The sequence below is a fragment of the Miniopterus schreibersii genome, assembly GCF_964146895.1.
Source record: "Miniopterus schreibersii genome assembly, chromosome: 13".
In the NCBI taxonomy this organism is placed as follows: domain Eukaryota; kingdom Metazoa; phylum Chordata; class Mammalia; order Chiroptera; family Miniopteridae; genus Miniopterus; species Miniopterus schreibersii.
In genome coordinates, this window is record NC_138113.1 from 54,175,840 (window position 1) to 54,195,234 (window position 19,395).

Below are 19,395 nucleotides of genomic sequence, written 5' to 3' on the forward strand. Positions count from 1 at the left end.
AAACACACAGGAAACCCTATCACTACCTGCTTAAATTTCCCTGAGGACCAGCTTGTGTTCATGAGGCCTCTCGTGATCCAGCTGCTGTACACATCGCAGCTGCATCTCCACTCTGGCACCAAGAATCCCAGTCCTGGCCAGCCAGGAGCAGCACGGCCTATCCTTCTCACCTTTGTACGTGTGGTCACCTCTGCCACCCTCCCAAATCCTCTAATCCTCTGAGGTTCAAGGACAAGGACACCTCTGGGTTAAGTTAGGGGCCACTATTCCAGATCCCTCCACAGCAACTTTATGAATCTAGCGTTTCCTGTGTCATGATGTTAATCTCCAGGTCCGCAGGGGCTGCACTGTCATCTCGGTATGTCCAGCACCTGGTCAGGGCCCAGTGCAGAGCGAGAACCTCCCAGTGCTAAAGAGCTGCTATCTCCCTAAAGGACTTCCACTTTTGCTCTGAAGTCACTTCGGCCTTTAGAAACTAACTTCTGTGTGAGATGAGGCTCACTGCAGTGCACGAGAGACAGCACACGTGAACTAGATGAAATGCTCTGGGGAAGTGAGCAAAGCTCGCGTCAGGTGGCGCAAACCAGGGCAGCAGGAAGCGGTGCCTTGCTGCGGAGGCCAGAGGCAGGCTGTATGCCCGTCAGAACCAGCACCTTCTCTACTTCTAACACAACACCTGAAAGGGAGCTAAGACCAACTCCCCCGCTTCTCCAAACGGGCAGGAATTGGGCAGGAGAGTCAAGACCGAGGAGCCGGGACAAGGGTTCTGTGAGTGGCGGAGGTCTGGGGCTCTCTGTTTGGCCAGGCCCCCCTTTGACCTGGCTGCTGTTCCCCATTCTCATTATTAATCTGAGCACACAGGGCGCTCCGGGGGCACACCGTGGGGGGAGGCAGGCTGCTTTAGCCTGAGAAACATTTGATATGAGTCAGAGGACGACCCTGGGAAGTTACTGCCAACCCCACAGGAGTGAAGAGCCCTGACGGACCTTTTCTTGCACTCACCTCTTCCCCTGCAGTAAGTAATCCACGCTGCTGACAGAGCTTTCTGAGCCCTCAGGGGTGAGCTGGAGAACAGGACAGGGAAAGGCGGAGAAAGACAAAGACAAAGCAAAGGGGAAACGGAGTAAAATTTAATCTAAATGAAGCCCTTTACCTTGTTTATTTTTCTGACTAGGCAATCCATTCACATGACTAAAAAATAAAAAAGCATGGAGGCACACAGGAAAACGAGCCCCCCCCCCCCAGGCATGCCACCAGCTGCTCTGTGCACAGTGAGCCAACAGTAACGCGTCACAGGGCCCTCTCACCACGAAGGGGAGCACACCATACGCCCATCCTGCACTTTGCCCTGCACACGTAACAGTATGTCTGAGGGTCATTCCATATCACTACTACAGAGAGAACTTAAAAAATACTTCCAGGGCATTCCAATGCGTGACTGGAAGCTAACTTATCAGTTCCCCAGTGGTGGGCATTTCAGTGACTGACAATCTTGGTCCATCACAAGCAACTGAAGCCCTATTAGAATACATGTCCTTACATGTCCCCACAGTCTACCTAGCAGCAGCAGTTCACTCCCCTCAAGAGTTTATCACAGACGTGTCCTTTCAGGACTCCAGCCCCACTGGACCACAATCAGCCTGAGCCTCTGTGCCTGACTCGCCCTGACCTGGCTCCAGGGTCCTTCCTACTGCTGGGCCACATCCCAACCACAGCTGTGAAAGCCTCGAAGGACCCCACCACCAAGCCATCCCTTAGCAAAAGTTAGGAGTGGAAATAAAGGGAGAGGGGAACCCTAGCCTATGGAGCCCAAGGGCTGCGGGAAGACCAGGACTGAGGAGGGACGGTCCAAAGGAGGCAATCAAAGGACAGCTGGGGTATGGTCAAAGAAGAGTGGCCAAAAAGTAGTGGCTTGGAGGTAATGGAGGAGGGGTGACCAAAGAGGGGTGGTGAGGAGAGGAGGCCACTGGCTTACCGCGGTGCGGGTTCCCACCGCTGGAGCCGCAGCCTGCTGACTTGGGCCCACCATGTTCCAGAACTGCTCCTCCAGTGATGCCAGGTCCTCCTTGGGGTCTGAATCCTGGGGATCCTGCTCTAACTCCACAGGCACCGAGCAGGATAGTCTCCTCAGGCCCTGAGGCACCACCTCGCCCACCCACCTGTGGGCTGGGGCTTCCCTGCCAGCTTGTGGTACCCTCGGGGTCAGGAACTTGATATGCGGTGGGGTCCAATTGGTGGGGACCATGTTCCCCATGACCCTCGGGGTCAGGAACTTGATATGCGGTGGAGTCCAGTTGGTGGGGACCATGTTCCCCATGAACCTCGGGGTCAGGAACTTGATATGCGGTGGGGTCCAGTTGATGGGGACCATGTTCCCCGTGGCCCTCGGGGTCAGGAACTTGATATGCGGTGGGCTCCAGTCGGTGGGGAACATGTCCCCTGTGGCCTGCATCTTCGGCTTCTTCGACAACTTGGGAGTTGGAGCTGATGTGGGGCTGCAGAGGCGCCGGGTGGGCCGGCAGATCCCCTGGCGCAGGCAATGGTCAAAGCCACCACACTTCAGGTTGGGCAGAAGGATGGGGACAGCAGCAGCTGCCTGGACCCCTGTGGACAGGATGAGTGCTGTAATGTCCCCACCTGACTGGCACCATCCCACCATGCTGGGTGAGGAAAGGAGGCAACTCTGGATTGTTTGGGCAAGTTGCAAGGGGAGCCCTGGCTGGTTTGGCTTAGCTGAGCATCGTCCAGTGCACCAGGAGGTTGCCAGTTTCATTCCCAGGTTGTGGGCTCCATCCCCAGTAGGAGCTGTGCAGAAGGCAGCCAATTGATGTTTCTCTATCATCTACGCTTTTTTCTCTCTCTCCCTCTCCTTCTCTCTCTCTAAAATCAATAAAAACGTATTTTTTTAAAAAGATGCAAGGAGAAACCTCAGCCATGGGTTTTCTACCCCCTTGTGGCCCCAAATCTCAGGAGGGCTCAACCTCAGGAGGGCTCTACCTCGGCAGATGAGAGACACCTACCTTCAGTCTGAGGAGGGGCTAGCAGAGTCCTCTGGGACCTGGCCATCTGAAAGCTCCTGGGAGTTCTGTTCTGGAAGGAACCACCGGTCAAGTGAGGTGAGGTGAGCCTCCAGAAGAAAGCTCACGTTCTGGGGCGCTAGGTTCCCAGAGAGGAGGGCCCAGCCCACTGGCACCCAGGAGGGCATCCCCTCCACCTCCATCCAGGGACTGAGCACATGCACCACAAAGATCAAGTTGCGGAGGTGACGGGGGCTCAATCTGACCTCTCATTTCAAGGATGTGCTGGGCAAGTGTAAGAACATTATCATTTTAAAAACCTGTATAAAATGGAAACTAGTGTGGCTCAGCAGGAAAACCATGTTCTGAGATGACATCCTGAGCACCTTGCTTATTTGATGTCACCCCTGTCCAGCCGTTTGCCCACAAGGGCTGGGGCCCAGCTGTCCCAGCACTCAGTAGGGCTTAGTGTATTTCTGCTAAATGAGTGATGCCAACAGACCCAGGTCTGGTCCAACAAACCTCCTCCAGTGTTAGGGGCTGCCTGTCCCCAGCTAGGATGGACCATGCCACTTACAAAGACCTCTCTCACCACATCAAGCCTGGGCTCAGGTAAACGGAAATGCAGGTGGAAGGCTAATACCTGAGCAAGCTTAAGAGTTGAGCCTAATGACCAAAGGAAACAACTGTTTACAGAAAAACAAACACTAACTCAACAAGGGTTCAAAATTAACAATATTGAAATAAATTGAAATCAACATGACTATGAACAATTTGTCGATGATAATCAAAAAATTGAAAGTTTATAACAAATGTTGACATTGCTGAGAGGACATGCATGGCTGTTGGCACTGTAAGATGGAATATTCTTTTTAGAGGGCAATCTATCAATATAAAAATAACTGTAAAAATGTCCATACCTGAGAGTAGGGAACCCCGCCAGTCTGTCCATTCACAAAAGCAAAAATTAAGCTGCCAAAAAGTGTCAGGACCAACCTGTACAGAACTTTGGAATCTAATAAAAAACTAACAACAACCAGGGGAATGCTTAATGAAGAAAGAAGCTGCTAAATTTCTGGAAGATTACAATCTGGCTTTTGAAGGTACCCGCCGATCATCCCAGCTCAGAGGCAGCCCTGGGGACTGTGTTCCAGGTGTGGTTTTCTGGTGCCAGGGGTGTCAGGGAGGCAATACAAACATTGTTCTTAACAAATTGTTGGTGTGTGTTTTGACCTGCCTAGTAGCTCTCTGATGGATCAGCTCAGGGCCTTGACTTTTTTTTTTTAATTTTTTTTTTACCCCTTTCAGAACTTTCTTAGGGCTGGAGTGGCCTCCTGGGCAGCATTTGTCAAAAGCGTTTGAAGGCAAATCCACTAGCCACAGCCAGCTGGGGCAAGGGAAAACAAATGGGGCAAGCAGCAGAGAGACTGAACAGCCTGAAAAGGAAGAGGCTGAGGAAGGAGGAATAAAGGTTCTGAAAGGCTCCCCCATAAACCAGAGGCTAGAAGGCCACGTGTGCGCCCAGGGCTAACGCATGTTCAGGAAAGACCTGAGAAGACCACCAGCTTCCACCTCTGGCTGATGGTCAGGCTCCACATGATCAGGAAGTGAGGCTAAGGCAGGGTTGCAGGAGGCCTAGCTGAGTGTTGCAGGAGAACTCCAGCACAGAGCCAATCCGCAGAGAATGGGAGAGTTGTGTGTGGGGTTTTTGTTGCCATTGTTGTTTTGGCTCAATGCATTTAAGGAAATCTCTATAAATTCACCAGCTGACTGACCTCTATGCTAAAGGAACAGTGACTTCAGTGACCACATGCAACAAAATAAAACAGTCTTTACCAAAAAAACAGTTTAGGAAAGTCTTTAAACAAACAAACAATTACAATGCACAACAAGCAGCAACAGCAAACCCTGGGGAGGGGGAGAATGTTATTTCCAGACTTACTGTATTATAATGTTCAAAATGTCCAATTTTCAACAAAAATGACAGGGCATGCAAAGAAACAAGAAAGCATGGTTCAGTCATGGGAAAAAAATAAATGAAGAAAAAATGTCCCTGAGTAATTTCAGACAAAAAGTTTAAATCAACCGTCTTAAATATGCTCTAAGAGCTACAGGAAATGGCGGACAAAAACTAAAAGCAACCAGGAGAATGGCATCTCAGCAGGTAGAGAATAGCAATAAAGAGAGAGAAAGTATAAAAAGGAACAAACAGAAATTCTGAAGTTGAAAAGTACAAAAACTGGCATGGACTCTACCTAGAAGGTTTCAACACCAAGAAAGAATCAGTGAACTTTTAGACTTTTAGATAGGCCAGTTGAGACGATCAAGTTTGAGGAACAAAATGAAAAAGGAATGATGAGAATAAACAGAGCCTCAGAGACCAGTGGGACACCATCAAACATATCAACATATGCAAAACAGGAGTCCCAGGAGCAGTTGAGAGAGAGAGGAATAGAGAGATTGGAGGGGGAATATTACACTTCCAAAAAGCCCAACGAACTCCAAGTAGCATAAACTCACAGAAGTACAAAGAAGTACACACTTAAATATATCATAATCAAGCTTAAAAATCAGTAAGAGAGCCCTGGCTGGTGTAGCTCAGTTGGTTGGAGTGTTGTCCCATAAACCAAGGGGTGGTGGGTTCCATTCCTAGTCAGGGCACAAACCCAGGTTGTGGGTTCGATTCCTGGTCAGGGCCCATGTGGAAGACAACTGATCGATGTTTCTCTCTCACATAGACCTCTCTCTCTCTACCTCTCTCTAAAATCAATTTAAAAAATTTTTTTAAATCAATAAGAGAATCTTAAAAGCATGAAGAGAAATAATTCATCACCTACAAGGGATTCTCATTAATATTAACAGCTGATTTCTCATCAGACACCATGGAGATTAGTAGGTACTAGATAAAATATTCAAAGTGCTGAAAGAAAAGACTATGGACCAAGAATGCTATATCTAACAAAAGGATGCTTCAAAAAAGGAGACATTTCCCTGGCCAGTTGGGGTCAGTGGTTAGAGCATTGGCCCATGGACTAAAGGATCCTGGGTTCGATTGTGGCCAAGGGCACATACCTCAGTTGCAGACTTGATCCCGGCCCCAATTGGGATGCATGTGGGAGACAACCAATCGATATGTTTCTCTCACATCAATGTTTCTCTCTCTTTCTCTCTCTCCCCCGCCTCCCTTCCACTCTCTGAAAAGCAATGGAAAAAATATCCTGGGGTGAGGATTTAAAAAAAAAAAAGGAGAAATGAAGATATTCCCAGATAAACAAAAACTGAGAAAATTCATTGCTAACAAACCTGTCCTACCAGAAATACTAAAGTAAGTCCTTCAGGCTGAAGTGAAAGGATATTAGAGAGTAACTTCAATTCACATGAAGAAATAAGAACATGGATAAAGATAACTACATGGGTATATGTAAAAAACAGCATAAATATATTTTTTCTCTGTAAATGTCTTTCTACTATTTGACTTAAAATATAACTGTATAGAGCAATAATTATAAATTTTGTCTTAAGGCTGTACAATATATAAAGATACAATTTATATGACAATAACACCACAAAAGAAAAGGAGGGAACAGAGCTATATAGATGCAAAGTTTTTGTATCCTATTGAAATTAAGTTGCTATTATTCTGAACTAGTCTATGAACTATGTGATATTTATAGGTAAGTAACAATGCAAGTATTACTGTATTTTGGTTGGTACTCTTTTTTCCTATGTAATTTAAGAGACAAATGCATAAAGCAATAATTATATATCTATATTAATAAACACAATGTTTAAAGATGTAATTTGTGACAATAAAAACATGAAGGGAAAGGATGCAGCTGTATAGGAGCAGAGTTTTTATACACGATTGAGGCTAAGTTGATATTAATTCAAACTAGCTTGTTATAAATTTAATACATAAATTATAACCACCGAGGTAGCCATTAATAAAATAACTAAAAATATAGAGAAAAGGAAATGAGAAGGGAATCAAAACAATGCAGCACAAAATATTAATTAACCACAAAAAAAGCAGTAATAGAGTAACTGAGGAATAAAAACGACCTAAGATATACTGGAAACAAATAGGAAAATGGCAGAAATCCTTCCCTATCAGTAATTAGTTTAAATGTAAATGGGTTAAACTCTCAAATAGAAAGGCAGGTATTGGTAAAATGGATTAAAAAAACATAATCCAACTATGTATATGCTGTCTCACTTTATATCCAAAAATGCAAATAGGTTGAAAGTGAAAGAAAGGAAGATACTCTACTGAAATAAAAACCCCGAAAGAGCTGGAGTAGCTATAATAATAATATGAGACAAAATGCACTTTAAGTCAAAAATTTAAGAAAAAGCAACCCATTATATATTGATATAAGTGTCAATCATTAAGAAGATATAACATTTATAAACATACATGCGCCTAAAAACAGAGTTCCAAAACACATAAAGCAAACTGACAGAGTTGAAGGCAGAAACAGTTATAAATTAATAGCTGAGGACTTCAATATCCTACTTTCAATAGTAGAACTAGGCAGAAGAGCAAAAGAAAACAGAGGACTTGAACAACACTACAAACCAATTAGCCATAACAGACGTACATAGAACACATCACCCTGCAACAGAAGAATACACATTCTTTGCAAGTACACATGGAATCTTCTTCAGGATAGGTCTTATGTTATGCCACAAAGTCTCAATAAATTTTAGAAGATTGAAATTACATAAAATATCTTTTCAGATCACAGTAGATAGTAGATGTAAATAATAGAAAAACTGGGAATTTCACAAATATGTAAAAATAAAACAACAAACTCTTAAACAACCAATGGATCAAAGAAATCATAAGAGAAATTAGAAAATACTTAGAGATAAGTGGAAACAAACACAACATACCAAATTAACTCAAATAGATGAAAAACCTAAGTATACGTGTTAAAACTTAGGACTCTGAGATGTAGTTATGAAGTCAATCTCCATGGCAACAGATTTGGCAATGGTTTTTAAGATATAACACCAATAGCACAGGCAACAAAAGAACAAAAATAAAACGATTTCATCAAAATTTAAAACTTTTGTGCTTCAAAGAATACTGTCAAGAAAATTAAAAGCCTACAGAATGAGACAAAATATTTGCAAATTATATCTGATAGGGTCTAGTATCCAGAACAAATGAAGAACTCTTACAACTCAACAACAAAAGGCAAAAAATTCAATTAAAAAATAAGCAAGAGACTTGAATAAGCATTTCAAAAGATGTACAAATGGCGACCAAGCACATGAAAAGATGCTCAATGCTATTAGTCACTTTATTAGGGAATAAAAATCACCATGAGATACCACTTCACACCCACTAGGATGGCTATCATCAAAACAAAACAAAACAAAACAAAAAACAAAACAAAACAAGTGTTGGTAAGGACTGGAGAAATTGGAATCTTCATATATTACTGGTGTGAATGCAAAATTGTACAGCCACTGTGGAAAACAGTTTGGCAGTTCCTCAGTAAATTAAAGACAGAATTACTATATGACCCAACAATTCACTCCTATGTATAAACCCAAGAGAAATGAAATAGGTATTCAGACAAATCCTCGTACGTGAATCCTTGTACATGAATGTTTACAGTGGCACTAGTCACACAGCCAAAAGTTGGAAACAGTGCAAATGTCCATTAATTACTAAATGAATAAACAAAATGTGGTATATATCCATACAACGGAATATCATTGAGCCATAAAAAGGAATGAAGCACTGATATATGCTATAACCATGGATAAACCTCAAAAACATTATGCAAAGTGAAAGCAGATACAAAAGGCCACATATTGTACAGTTCTCTATACATGAAATAGGCAAATCCACAGAGACAGAAAGTAGATTAGTGGCTGCCAGGTGCTGGGGGGAGGGGAGGAAAGGAAGAATGGGGGAGTGACTGCTTAATGGGTACAAGGCTTCCTTTTTGGATAAGGAAAATGCTCTGGAATTAGACAGTGCTAATGGCTGCACAACACCATGAATGTACTAAATGCCTCTAAATTACACACTTTAAAATGGTTAAAATGGTAAGTTTTGTGTTTGTGTTTTTACATACATTGGAGGTCAGGATCAGACACTCCCAGGGCACCAGGGAGGTAAGGATGGCTCTAAAAATCACCCTGTCCTCCTTTGGGCCTTCGGGGAGCTACTGCCCAGGATCACCCATCCTTCCATTTGCCAGTGGAATTTTTTCCAGTTTTTCTGCCCTAAAAAAACCCCAGTCTGTTTTCCGTCTACATTCTCTTTTCCTTCCTGTCCTACCTGAAAAGAGCTTCTGATTAAGCCTTCTTGGAGCATCAACTCAACCCTGTCACTTCCTCTGCTCAGAAGCCACCTCTGGGCACAGGTATATGAGGACTCTTCAGAGGGTGACGAGAATATATATTCTCTGTCTTGACTGTTGGTTACCCACATTATATACACTGGTCCAAGCTCAATGAATTGCACCTCTAGAAAGGATAAATTTTAACAGGCAACCTGGAAAGTTGGTTAGTCATAAAATCTGCAAAAGTTGAAGAGCAATAAAATATTTCCTTTGCTTACCGATAACGCAAGGAAAAGTGCTTTAAAGAACAGTCTGGCAGTTCCTCAAGTGGTTAAACACATAGGTACCACATTACCCAGCAATTTCATTCCCAGGTATATACCAGAGAGAAGTGAAAACATGCCCACATAAAATCTTATACATGAATGTCCACAGAGCATTCATAAAAGCCCAAAGTGGAACAACCCAACTGCTCATCAATTGATGAATGGATAAACAAAACATGGTATATCCATAAAATGGAATATTATTCAGCCATAAAAAGAAATGAAGTACTGCTACATGCTACAACATGGATGGACCTTGAAAACATTATGCTAAGTGAAAGAAAGCAGACTCATAAAACCACATAATGTGTGGTTCCATTTATATGAAATGTCCAGAAGAGTAAAATCCATAGAGATAGAAAGCAGATTAGTGGTTGCTTACAGCTGGGAGAGGGGAGAGAAGATGGGGAGGAGGGGCTGGGGATACCTAAGGGAGGCAGGGTTTCTTTCTGGGGTGATGTAAATGTTCTAAAATTAACTGTGTTGATGGTTTTGCAACTCTATGAGTTTTACATTTACAATTCATGGGTAAATTACATGGTATATGAATTATATCTCAATATAACTATTTTTAAACAAAGAAAGTGAAAAAGGTGAAGGGGAATAAGAAGTTAGACTTCAGTTATAAAATAAATAAGTCATAGGGATGTAAAGTACAGCACAGGGTATAGAATCAATAATATCAATTATTCAATAATATCAATAATACCGGTAACAGATGGTTACTAGACTGACTCAGTGATTACACTGTAAGGTATATAAATATAGAATTGCTATGTTGTACATTTAAAACTAATATAATACTGTTAAGTCAACTCTACACTTTAAAAAAACAAAAAGAAAGAAAGAAAGAACAAGGAGAGTAAGACTAAAGGTCACGGCTGACGATGAAGGTGAACCTTCCGAGAGCCGGGAGCACGCTTCAGGGTGTTCACATTGCAGAAGCTGATCAAGAAGGGAAAGAAAAGCAAAGACTAAACAGTATTACTAAAACCTCCAGAAATAGTCATGTGATGACAGTGCCTTTTGAGTGGGGGGTGGAGAGAGGATGAAAACTGCCCTTTAAGACTTTTATTTGGGGTTCTTAAAGTACCAAGTTGAGTCTGGAACACTTGCCAAAGGCAAGCGAACTGCCCTAAGCCAAGCAAACATTCAGTGTTCAGAAGTCTGAAAAGATGACAGAATAAAACAAAAGAATCAGAAACTGCCGATTCACCACTGAGACCAATTCCGTGCAGCAAAAGCTGTGTGCGAGGAGGGCGTGGGGGAGGCGATGTTCTCCTGAACCCGTTTCTTTTCTGAGCACAAGTGCACTCTGTCTTCCGAACAATGCAGACCCACTCGGCTCGGGAAACACACCAGCCTTTGTTCCACTGCAGTGCGATGGTTCTGCTCTTCCCATTTTGGCTGTTCCCCAGATCATGAAAAGCAGCATGCCCTGGTTTCGGAAAGGTCAGCAGGTCAGGGCTCCAGATGGAGCGAAAGTAGAGAGCACTTTCAAGTCTATGACAGGAGTAGATGAGTCACTGCTCACTGAGGACACTGTAGTATGTCAGGCCTCTTGTCCCCCTCAAGGCACTTGTGCATCTTCACCACACTGACGAGTCAGTTTTCCTCGGGAGTCACGCGAGTGCACAGATGAAGCCTTGTTCTGTATCCAGACTCAGCCCGGGCCCAGCTCTGAACGGATCCCCACAAATGAGGTGGGTTCATTTATACGTTCCTTAATCTGCTCTGGCTGCCACAACAAAACACCAACAACAGAGGGGCTTCAACAACAGAGTTATTTCTCATAGTTCTGCAGCTGAAAGCCCAAGGTCAAGGTGCTGGCAAGATAGGTTCCATTCTGAGGCCTTTTCTCCTGCCTTGTGGGAGCCACCATCTCTCCATGTGCTCACAGGGCCTCTCATTTGAGGGAGAGGGACAGAGGGAGAACATCGGTGAGCTCTGGTCTCTTTTCCTTCTCATAAAGACACTACTCCTATCATGGGGGTCCCACTCTCATGACCTCATCTAATTCTAATGAACTCCCAAAGGCCCCTTCTCCAAACTCCATCACATTGGGGCTAGGGCTTCAACACAGGAATTGGGTGAGGGGAACAATTCAGTCCATAATGACATGCAATATACCAAACATCACTATGCTAGGTACAAATCAAATTAATCAACTTTAAACTAAAGTACAACATGCATACAGAAAAGTATAACAGTGAAAATACAGACTGATGAATTTTCACAAAGTAAACACACCTGGGTAATCATTACCCAAGTTAAAAAAAATAGCATATTCCAGCACCCCAGCGTTTTCCTTGTGCTCTGAGAGTCAGTATTCCTAGCCTCTGCCTCAAAGCTAAGACAAACACCACAGGCTCAGTTTGCTATACAGTATGGATTCTTTTGTGTCTGGCCTCTTTTGTTCAATATTATACTTGTGTGTGTTCATTTTCATTGCTGTACAGTATCCCACTGTATGAATATAGATTTAATTGTTCTACTATTAATGGACATCTTCCTTTCTAGTTTTTATTATGAAAAATGCTTCTATGATGCCTCTTTCCACGCTGCACAATCACACACATTTCTGTTGGGAATGTGCCTAGGTGTCAAATTGATGGGTCACAGGAATAGGTATGTCCACTATGGTAGATAGGCTAAACAGTTCAAAGTGGTAGATGAATTTACCCTCCTACCAGCCACTTATCAGTTCCCCCTGTTCCACTCTTGCCAACACTCGAGACTGTCGGTCTTTTAAATGTTTACCACTCTGGTTGGTGTGCATTTTCAAATTTGCATTTCCTTGATTCTAACGAGACCGAGTACCTCTTCATATTGTACTGTCCACCTGGATATCTTATTTTATAAAGTGCCTGTTCAAGCCTGTTGCCCATCTTTCTATTGAATTGTCCTTTTTAAAAGGCCTTATCTGTGGGCATTCTTTATATTCTCAAAATGAGCCCTCTGTCAGTTATATGTGCTGGAAGTATTTTCTCCCACTGCATGGCTCTTCTTTTCACTCTCTTAATGGTGTGTTTTGATAAAGAAAAGTTTGTAAGGTTAATGTAGCCCAATTTATCAGCATTTTCTTCTATGATTAGTACTTTCTGGGTCCTGTTTAACAAATCTTCCCCTATACCAAAGCCATGAACATATATTCTCATGTCATATTTTAGAATTATTATTTTACAATTACATTTGGATCTATAATCTACACAGTGTACATTTTACTTTGTTTCTATTTATGTACAACTTAGATATGGTGCAAAAATCTTAAGTGTTTAGCTTGATGAATTTTTTATTAGTTTTTTTAATGTTTATTATTATTTTTTTGATTTCAGACAGAGGAATGGAGAGGGAGAGAGAGATAGAAACATCAATGATGAAAGAGAGTCATTGATTGGCTGCCTCCTGCACACCCCCAACTGGGGATGGAGCCAGCAGCCCGGGCATGTGCCCTGACTGGGAATACAACCTCAATCTCCTGGTTCATGGGTTGACACTCAACCACTGAACCATGCTGGCCAGGCCAGCTTGCTGAAATTTTACATGTGTGTGTGCATGTGTGTGTATATACATATATGTGTGTGTGTATAATGTAACCACTACCCAGATCAAGATGTTAAACATTCCTCACACTCTAGAAAGATCTCTCAGACCTCCTCCAATCAATAATCCCTAAAAGTAACATTACTCTGCCTCTATCACTGTTATTTTTTGAAACTTTTTCCCAAAAAGCCTGTTTTTGAACTTTATATGAATGAAACCATACATTTTGTACTCTCTTGTCTGGTTATATTTTGCTCAACATTAGGGATGTGAGATTCATCCATGCAGTTGCCTGCTGCAGTCAGCAGTTCATCCATTTTCATTATTGTATAGCATTCCAGGGTATGCACATATCACAACTTATTTATGCACTCTTCTTTTGACAGACATTTGGGTTGTTTCTTATTTCAGGGTATTATGATAAATTTGCTGTAACTATTTTTGTACATGTCTTTCGAAGAACATAAGCACTCATTTCTGTTGGATATATGCCAGGACACACAAAATTTAGATGTTACCATATATAAAAACATTTAGATTTATCAAGCTCTCCCTGCCAAATACATATAGTATATTTTATTTGTTCCTACATCTATAATTCTTACTTGAAAAAATGTTAAACCCAGTATTTTCTATTTTGAAATAATTTCAGGCTTACTAAAAGTTGTAAAAATAAAACAAAGAATTGTTATATGTCCAAGTTCCTCAAATGTTAACATTTCCCTGTATTTTATCATTATCTCTCCCGTGTATGTGTGTGTATATGTGTGTGTAAATATATGGACACTGTTGAAGAGTACTGGCCAATTACTTTGTAGATTCTTTCAAATTGGGTTTGTGGATGTTTCCCAAAGATTAGGTTCAGGTTTATATGTTTTGTGCACGAATACACAGATGTGATGCTGTGTCCTTCTCAGTGCATCATATCAGAATGTACACGTTGATTTATTCCATTACTGATGTTCCTAACTTTAATCACTTGGCTAGCATGGTATCTGCCAGTCTTCTCCACTGCAATATTATATTTTTCTCTTTGTAATTATTCAGTATCTTATAGAGAGAGTCCTTGAGATTATGTAAACATTCTGTTTCTCATCTTTCATTTCCTAATTTTAGCATCCACTGATGATGCTTTCCTGAAACAATTTTCACATGGTTGAAACTAGTTTTTGTTTGTTCTTAATAGGTTCAAATTTTTTTAAAAATCTTACAATGACAATCAGCAGCTCTCACAAATCAAAATGATATTTGGAAGACCATCAACGTTCACCATAAAAACTTCCCCAAAGTCACCTCAAAGATTAAAAAATAAAACTGGCAAACTGGTGGTGGCAGGGGCAGCATTCTAAAAGTGCAACCCTCCCCTGGAAGTTTGAGTCAGCCAGAGTCACACTTCTAAACAAACTACCCCCTGACAACATTGGTGTGGCTGAGAAAAGATGATTTGTGTGCTCAAAACATTTCATTCTAGAAGGAACACTAAGCCAGGGTGAGGATAGGGAGCACAGGTCAAGTCTGACAATTCAGAGGGGACCCAGGGCCCATGTCTTCTCTGGAGACAAAGCAGCAGGTCAACTTTGGCCTTGTGTTTCCAGGAGATTCTCACCTTTCTAGCTCTCCCCAGACTGGGACTTGCTCACCTGTTTAAACACCAAACCCAGCACAGAAACCTGCTGTGCCAATAGGGACTGTAAGATCCTGTGGCTTAACTAGTGAGGCTCTCTGGGAGGAAAGTCACCAACTAGGTTGACATACAGGCGGGTTCAAATTAAAACTGAGTCCCCATAGCTCATTCTACAAGTCAAGGCTTAAATAGGAATGGGGCGAGGAGAGAAATAAGGTCTCCAGGTTAGCTTACAAAACCATTAACTCACGAAGCAGTTGCACAGATGACTGAGGACTGTGAATGGAACCTTCACCCAGAACACAATTCCTACGAGTTGAAGACTGACTTAGGTACCACCAAGCAGACAATTTACCCCACCTTGTCCAGTACAGTTATGCTCAGCAAACCCCACTTTAGCATCCCTGATGTGCCAGGTACTTGCTGAGCGCTGGGAAACCAAGGATGGGGAAGGTCAGGTTTCTGCCCTTGAGACGCTTACAGTGCTAGGAGGTTTCTGCCATGGGATAGACCCAGGGTCATCAAGACTGCAGTAGATGATGGAACCTGGACCCCACTGTACCAAAAGGTGTATTCAGATTGGCAGGTCATGAGCAGGCTCATATGGGTAGTTAAGCCTAGCTGCTGCAAAGCATGTTTCACTCAGTGGTACTATTCTACCGTTGGTTATATAGTAGTCCCAAGTTTTTATCTAGTTCAACGTTTCTTTTTTTGAATTTGAAAAGTTTTTCAATTACAGTTGACATTCAATATTATTTAAGTTTCAGGCATATAACATAGTGAGTAGACATTTATATAACTTACAAAGTGATCCCCGATAAGTCTAGTACCCACCTGGCATCATACATTATTGACTACCTTTCCTATGCTGTACTTTACATATCCTCCTAATTATTTTGTAACTGCCACTTTGTACTACTTAATTCCCCTTTTCCACACAGCCTTCCAACTTCCCTCTCATCTGGCAACCATAAGTTTATTTCTGCATCTATGAGTTTGTTTCTGTTTTATTGTTTTTTAGATTCCACATATAAGTGGAGTCATATGGTTTCATTTTTCTCTGACTCATTTCACTTAGCATAATACCATCTAGGTCCATCCATGCTGTTGCAAATGGTAAGATCCCATTCTTTTTTATGGCCAAGTAATATTCTATTATATATATGTACTATGTCTTCTTCATCCAATCATCTAATGATAGAGACACTGGGCAGCTTCCATACCTTGGCTATTGTAAATAATGGGGCAATGAACATAGGGCTGCACGGATCTTTTCAAATTGGAGTTCTGGATTTTTCAGATAAATACCCAAAAGTGAGACTGTTGGGTCATATGATAGTTTTAATTTTTTGAGGAACCTCCACAGTGTTTCTGTAGAGGCTGCACCAGTTTGCAATCCCATGAACAGTACGTAAGGGTTCCCTTTTCTCCACATCCTCACCAACACTTACTGTTTGTTGCTTTATTGATGATAGCCATTCTGACAGGTGTGAGCTGGTATTGCATATACTTTTAATTTGCACTTCCCTGATGATTAGTGACGTTAAGTATCTTTTCATCTATTGGCCATCTGTATGTCCTCTTTGGAGAATTGTCTATTCAGGTTCTCTGCCCATTTTTTAATTGGATTGTTTGTCTTTTTGATTGTATGAGTTCTTCATGTATTTTGGATATTAATCCCTTAGCAGATGTATCATTGGCAAATATCTTCTCCCATTCAGCAGGTTGTCTTTTTGTTTTGTTGATGCTGGTTTCCTTTGCTGTGCAAAACATTTCAGTCTGATGTGGTCCCATTTGTTTATTTTTTGTTTTCCTTTCCTGAGGAAACTTCAAAAAAAATTACTAAGTGCAATATCAGAGGGTTTACTGCTTATGTTTTCTTTCAGGAGTTTTATGGTTTTGGGTCTTACATTTAAGTCTCTAATCCATTTTGAGTTTCTTCTTGTATATGATATAAGAAAGTGACTCTGTTCTGCTCCATTGATAGATGTGTTTTTCTGCCAGTATCATGCAGTTTTGATTACTATAGTCTTACAGAATAGTTTGATATCAGATAGTATGATATCTCTGACTTTGTTCTTTCTCAAGAATGCTTTGGCTATTTGAGGACTTCTGTGTGGTTCCATAAAAATTTTAGAATTATTTCTAGTTCTGTGAAAAATGTCATTTGTATTTGATAGGGATTGCACTCAAACTATAGATTGCTTTGGATAGAATGGACATTTTAATGATGTTAATTCTTCTAATCCATGAACATGGTATATGCTTCCATTTATTTGTATCTTCTTCAATTTCTTTTAGTATCTTTTAATTTTCCAAGTACAGGTCTTTTACCTCCCTGGTTAAATTTATTCCTAGGTATTTTTTTTATAAGTTTGTAAATGGAATTATTTTCTTAATTTCTCTTTCTGATAGTTTATTATTGGTGTGTAAAAGTGCATTCAATTTCTGAATATTAATTTTGTATTCTACTACTTTTACTGAATTCATCGATCAGTTCTAATAGTTTTTTGGTGGACTCTTTAGGGTTCTCTCTATATAGCATCATTTCATCTATAAATAATGACAGTTTTACTTCTTCCTCTATAGTTTGGATGTATAATTTTTTTTCTTGTCTGGTTGCTGTGGCTATGACAGTCCAATTTTACCTGGAAAGGAGATGCACCCACCAGCTGTTTCTTCCATCTCCAACCCACAAAGTAATACATTCTTCATACTTGTACCTATTGTTCTGGCCTTTTACCAACCTCCTCCCTCACATTCCTTGAAAGCACTAGCATTTTCAAAGAAAAAGAAATGAACAACAGTGGAATGATAACAGGTCACCATTTTATTTTGTTTTTTCTTTTTTACAGAAACGGCAGTTCTTCCTTCCTTTCTTTTTAATTGATTTCAGGGAGAGGAAGGGAGAGAGAGAAATAGAAACATCAATGATGAGAGTGAGTCACTGGTCAGCTGCCTCCTGTACGCCCCCTACTGGGGATCGAGCCCACAACCCAGGCATGTGCCCTGACTGAGAATCAAACTGTGATCTCCTGATTCATAGGTTGAAGCTCAACCACTTATCCACACCGGCCCGGCAACAGGTCACCTTTTTTGCCTGAATCTCCAACCCTGAAATCTTCCATTATTGGACAAGGCCACAGTTAACTACAGTACTTCATCACTTAAGATGCTGCTGACGTTAAGAGCACCAAGATGTTCTGTGCTACCAAGAAAAACAAAAAGCTGACAGCTTAATGGAACACTAAGGAAGACACCATCCACTATGGGAACTAGCTCAACTCCTAGCTATTTAAATGTGAACAAAGATGCACCCTAGAATTAATTTAAACTGATAATCCTGGTTAGTCTGCCATGCTCCAAGCACTGTGTTAGGTGTTGAGAAGGGAACATAGGAAAAGTGATGATATCCAGCCCCTTCCCCGAGTCAAATAGGGAGACACACTCAACATCTAAATTTCACTTCTCCTTCCACCCTCTCCCTCCCAAGCCCCTAACACCCAACCAGCCAGGACCTGTACCTCCTCAATCTCATTCTTTACAGGCTAAGGACTGAAACCATCTCGGAGCTTGGCCTCCTGGCTCAGCCAGCCTGCTTCTCTCCAATCCCGGAGGGGTGGGGGTGGGGGGCTCTGATGTATTCCATGGCAGGGCCAGTAACGCAGCAAGCCCAAGACTAAAGCCTTTAACCTCAGCCTCCCTCCTCAACTCTCCCACCCTCCAGTACTGTTTCACAGTGTGACTTCACCACGACACCTCACTTTATTCTTTTATTTTGCTGGTTACAAGAAAAAATAATCTGTCTTAAAGTGTGGGCATAAGGCCAAACAATTATGGAATCCAAAGTGCTTCGAGCCTTGATGAAAAAAGATCCATGATCAACAATACAACTGTTCTGTTTTTATGAATAGTGCTTTTTCAAGATGCCTTATTCTTAATGCCTTGTTTTGTGTCTGTTTTCTTAAACAAATATTTAATAACTTAGGAATTTTACTGAGGGCAGCCGCTCTGGTCAGCAAGGACTCAGCTCGCAATCTGAAAGATGAAACGGGATGAGTTTTTTCCACAAATAAAAGTCAAACGGTCTCCAGTATCATAAACTGCACATCCATCAAACTGGGCAGGGGATGGGAACAGAAAGTCTTTCTGGAAAGAAAAACCGCAGCTATCCGTTGTGCCTGAGGAACACTGGGGGAAAAAAAACACACAAAACAAACAAAACAAAACAAAACACACCAAATTTACCAAAACATAAAGCAATTCTCAGTTTGAAAAAAGTTCTACCCTAACCAAGTAAACCATGCCTAGGGATGTGCGGCCCAGGACAGGAGGACCGGCCCATCTTGGTCTGGGTTAGGCAGGGTCACAGTCACTGGCAAACACGAGTGCTGAACGAAGAGATTCCTGAAAACGCCAAACAGGCGCCTGGCCTGGCACGGACCGGAATTCTAGTCGGCCGGTTTACTGTGTGACACCACGGCACTGAGGCTCCTGAGCCTCGGTTAACTCACCTACCTGTGGATCCGAGGTGGCGTCCTGCCACGGCTGGCCAGTACAGGGCAGGTGGCCTTCAGCAC

General features: G+C 41.9%; 1 protein-coding gene across 1 annotated transcript in view; it reads right to left on the bottom strand.

The window, feature by feature from the left end:
* The window catches only part of FAM178B (family with sequence similarity 178 member B), a gene marked incomplete at its 5' end in the record, with an annotated part of 84,325 nt that extends 81,666 nt beyond the window's left edge, over positions 1-2,659 (bottom strand). The window contains 3 exons of the mRNA XM_081156441.1: positions 1,003-1,064; positions 1,976-2,209; positions 2,399-2,659. Coding sequence (XP_081012567.1) covers positions 1,003-1,064; positions 1,976-2,209; positions 2,399-2,659 — 557 coding nt within the window. The remainder of the gene's footprint in view (positions 1-1,002; positions 1,065-1,975; positions 2,210-2,398) is intronic.
* Between the last annotated feature and the right edge of the window lie 16,736 nt (positions 2,660-19,395).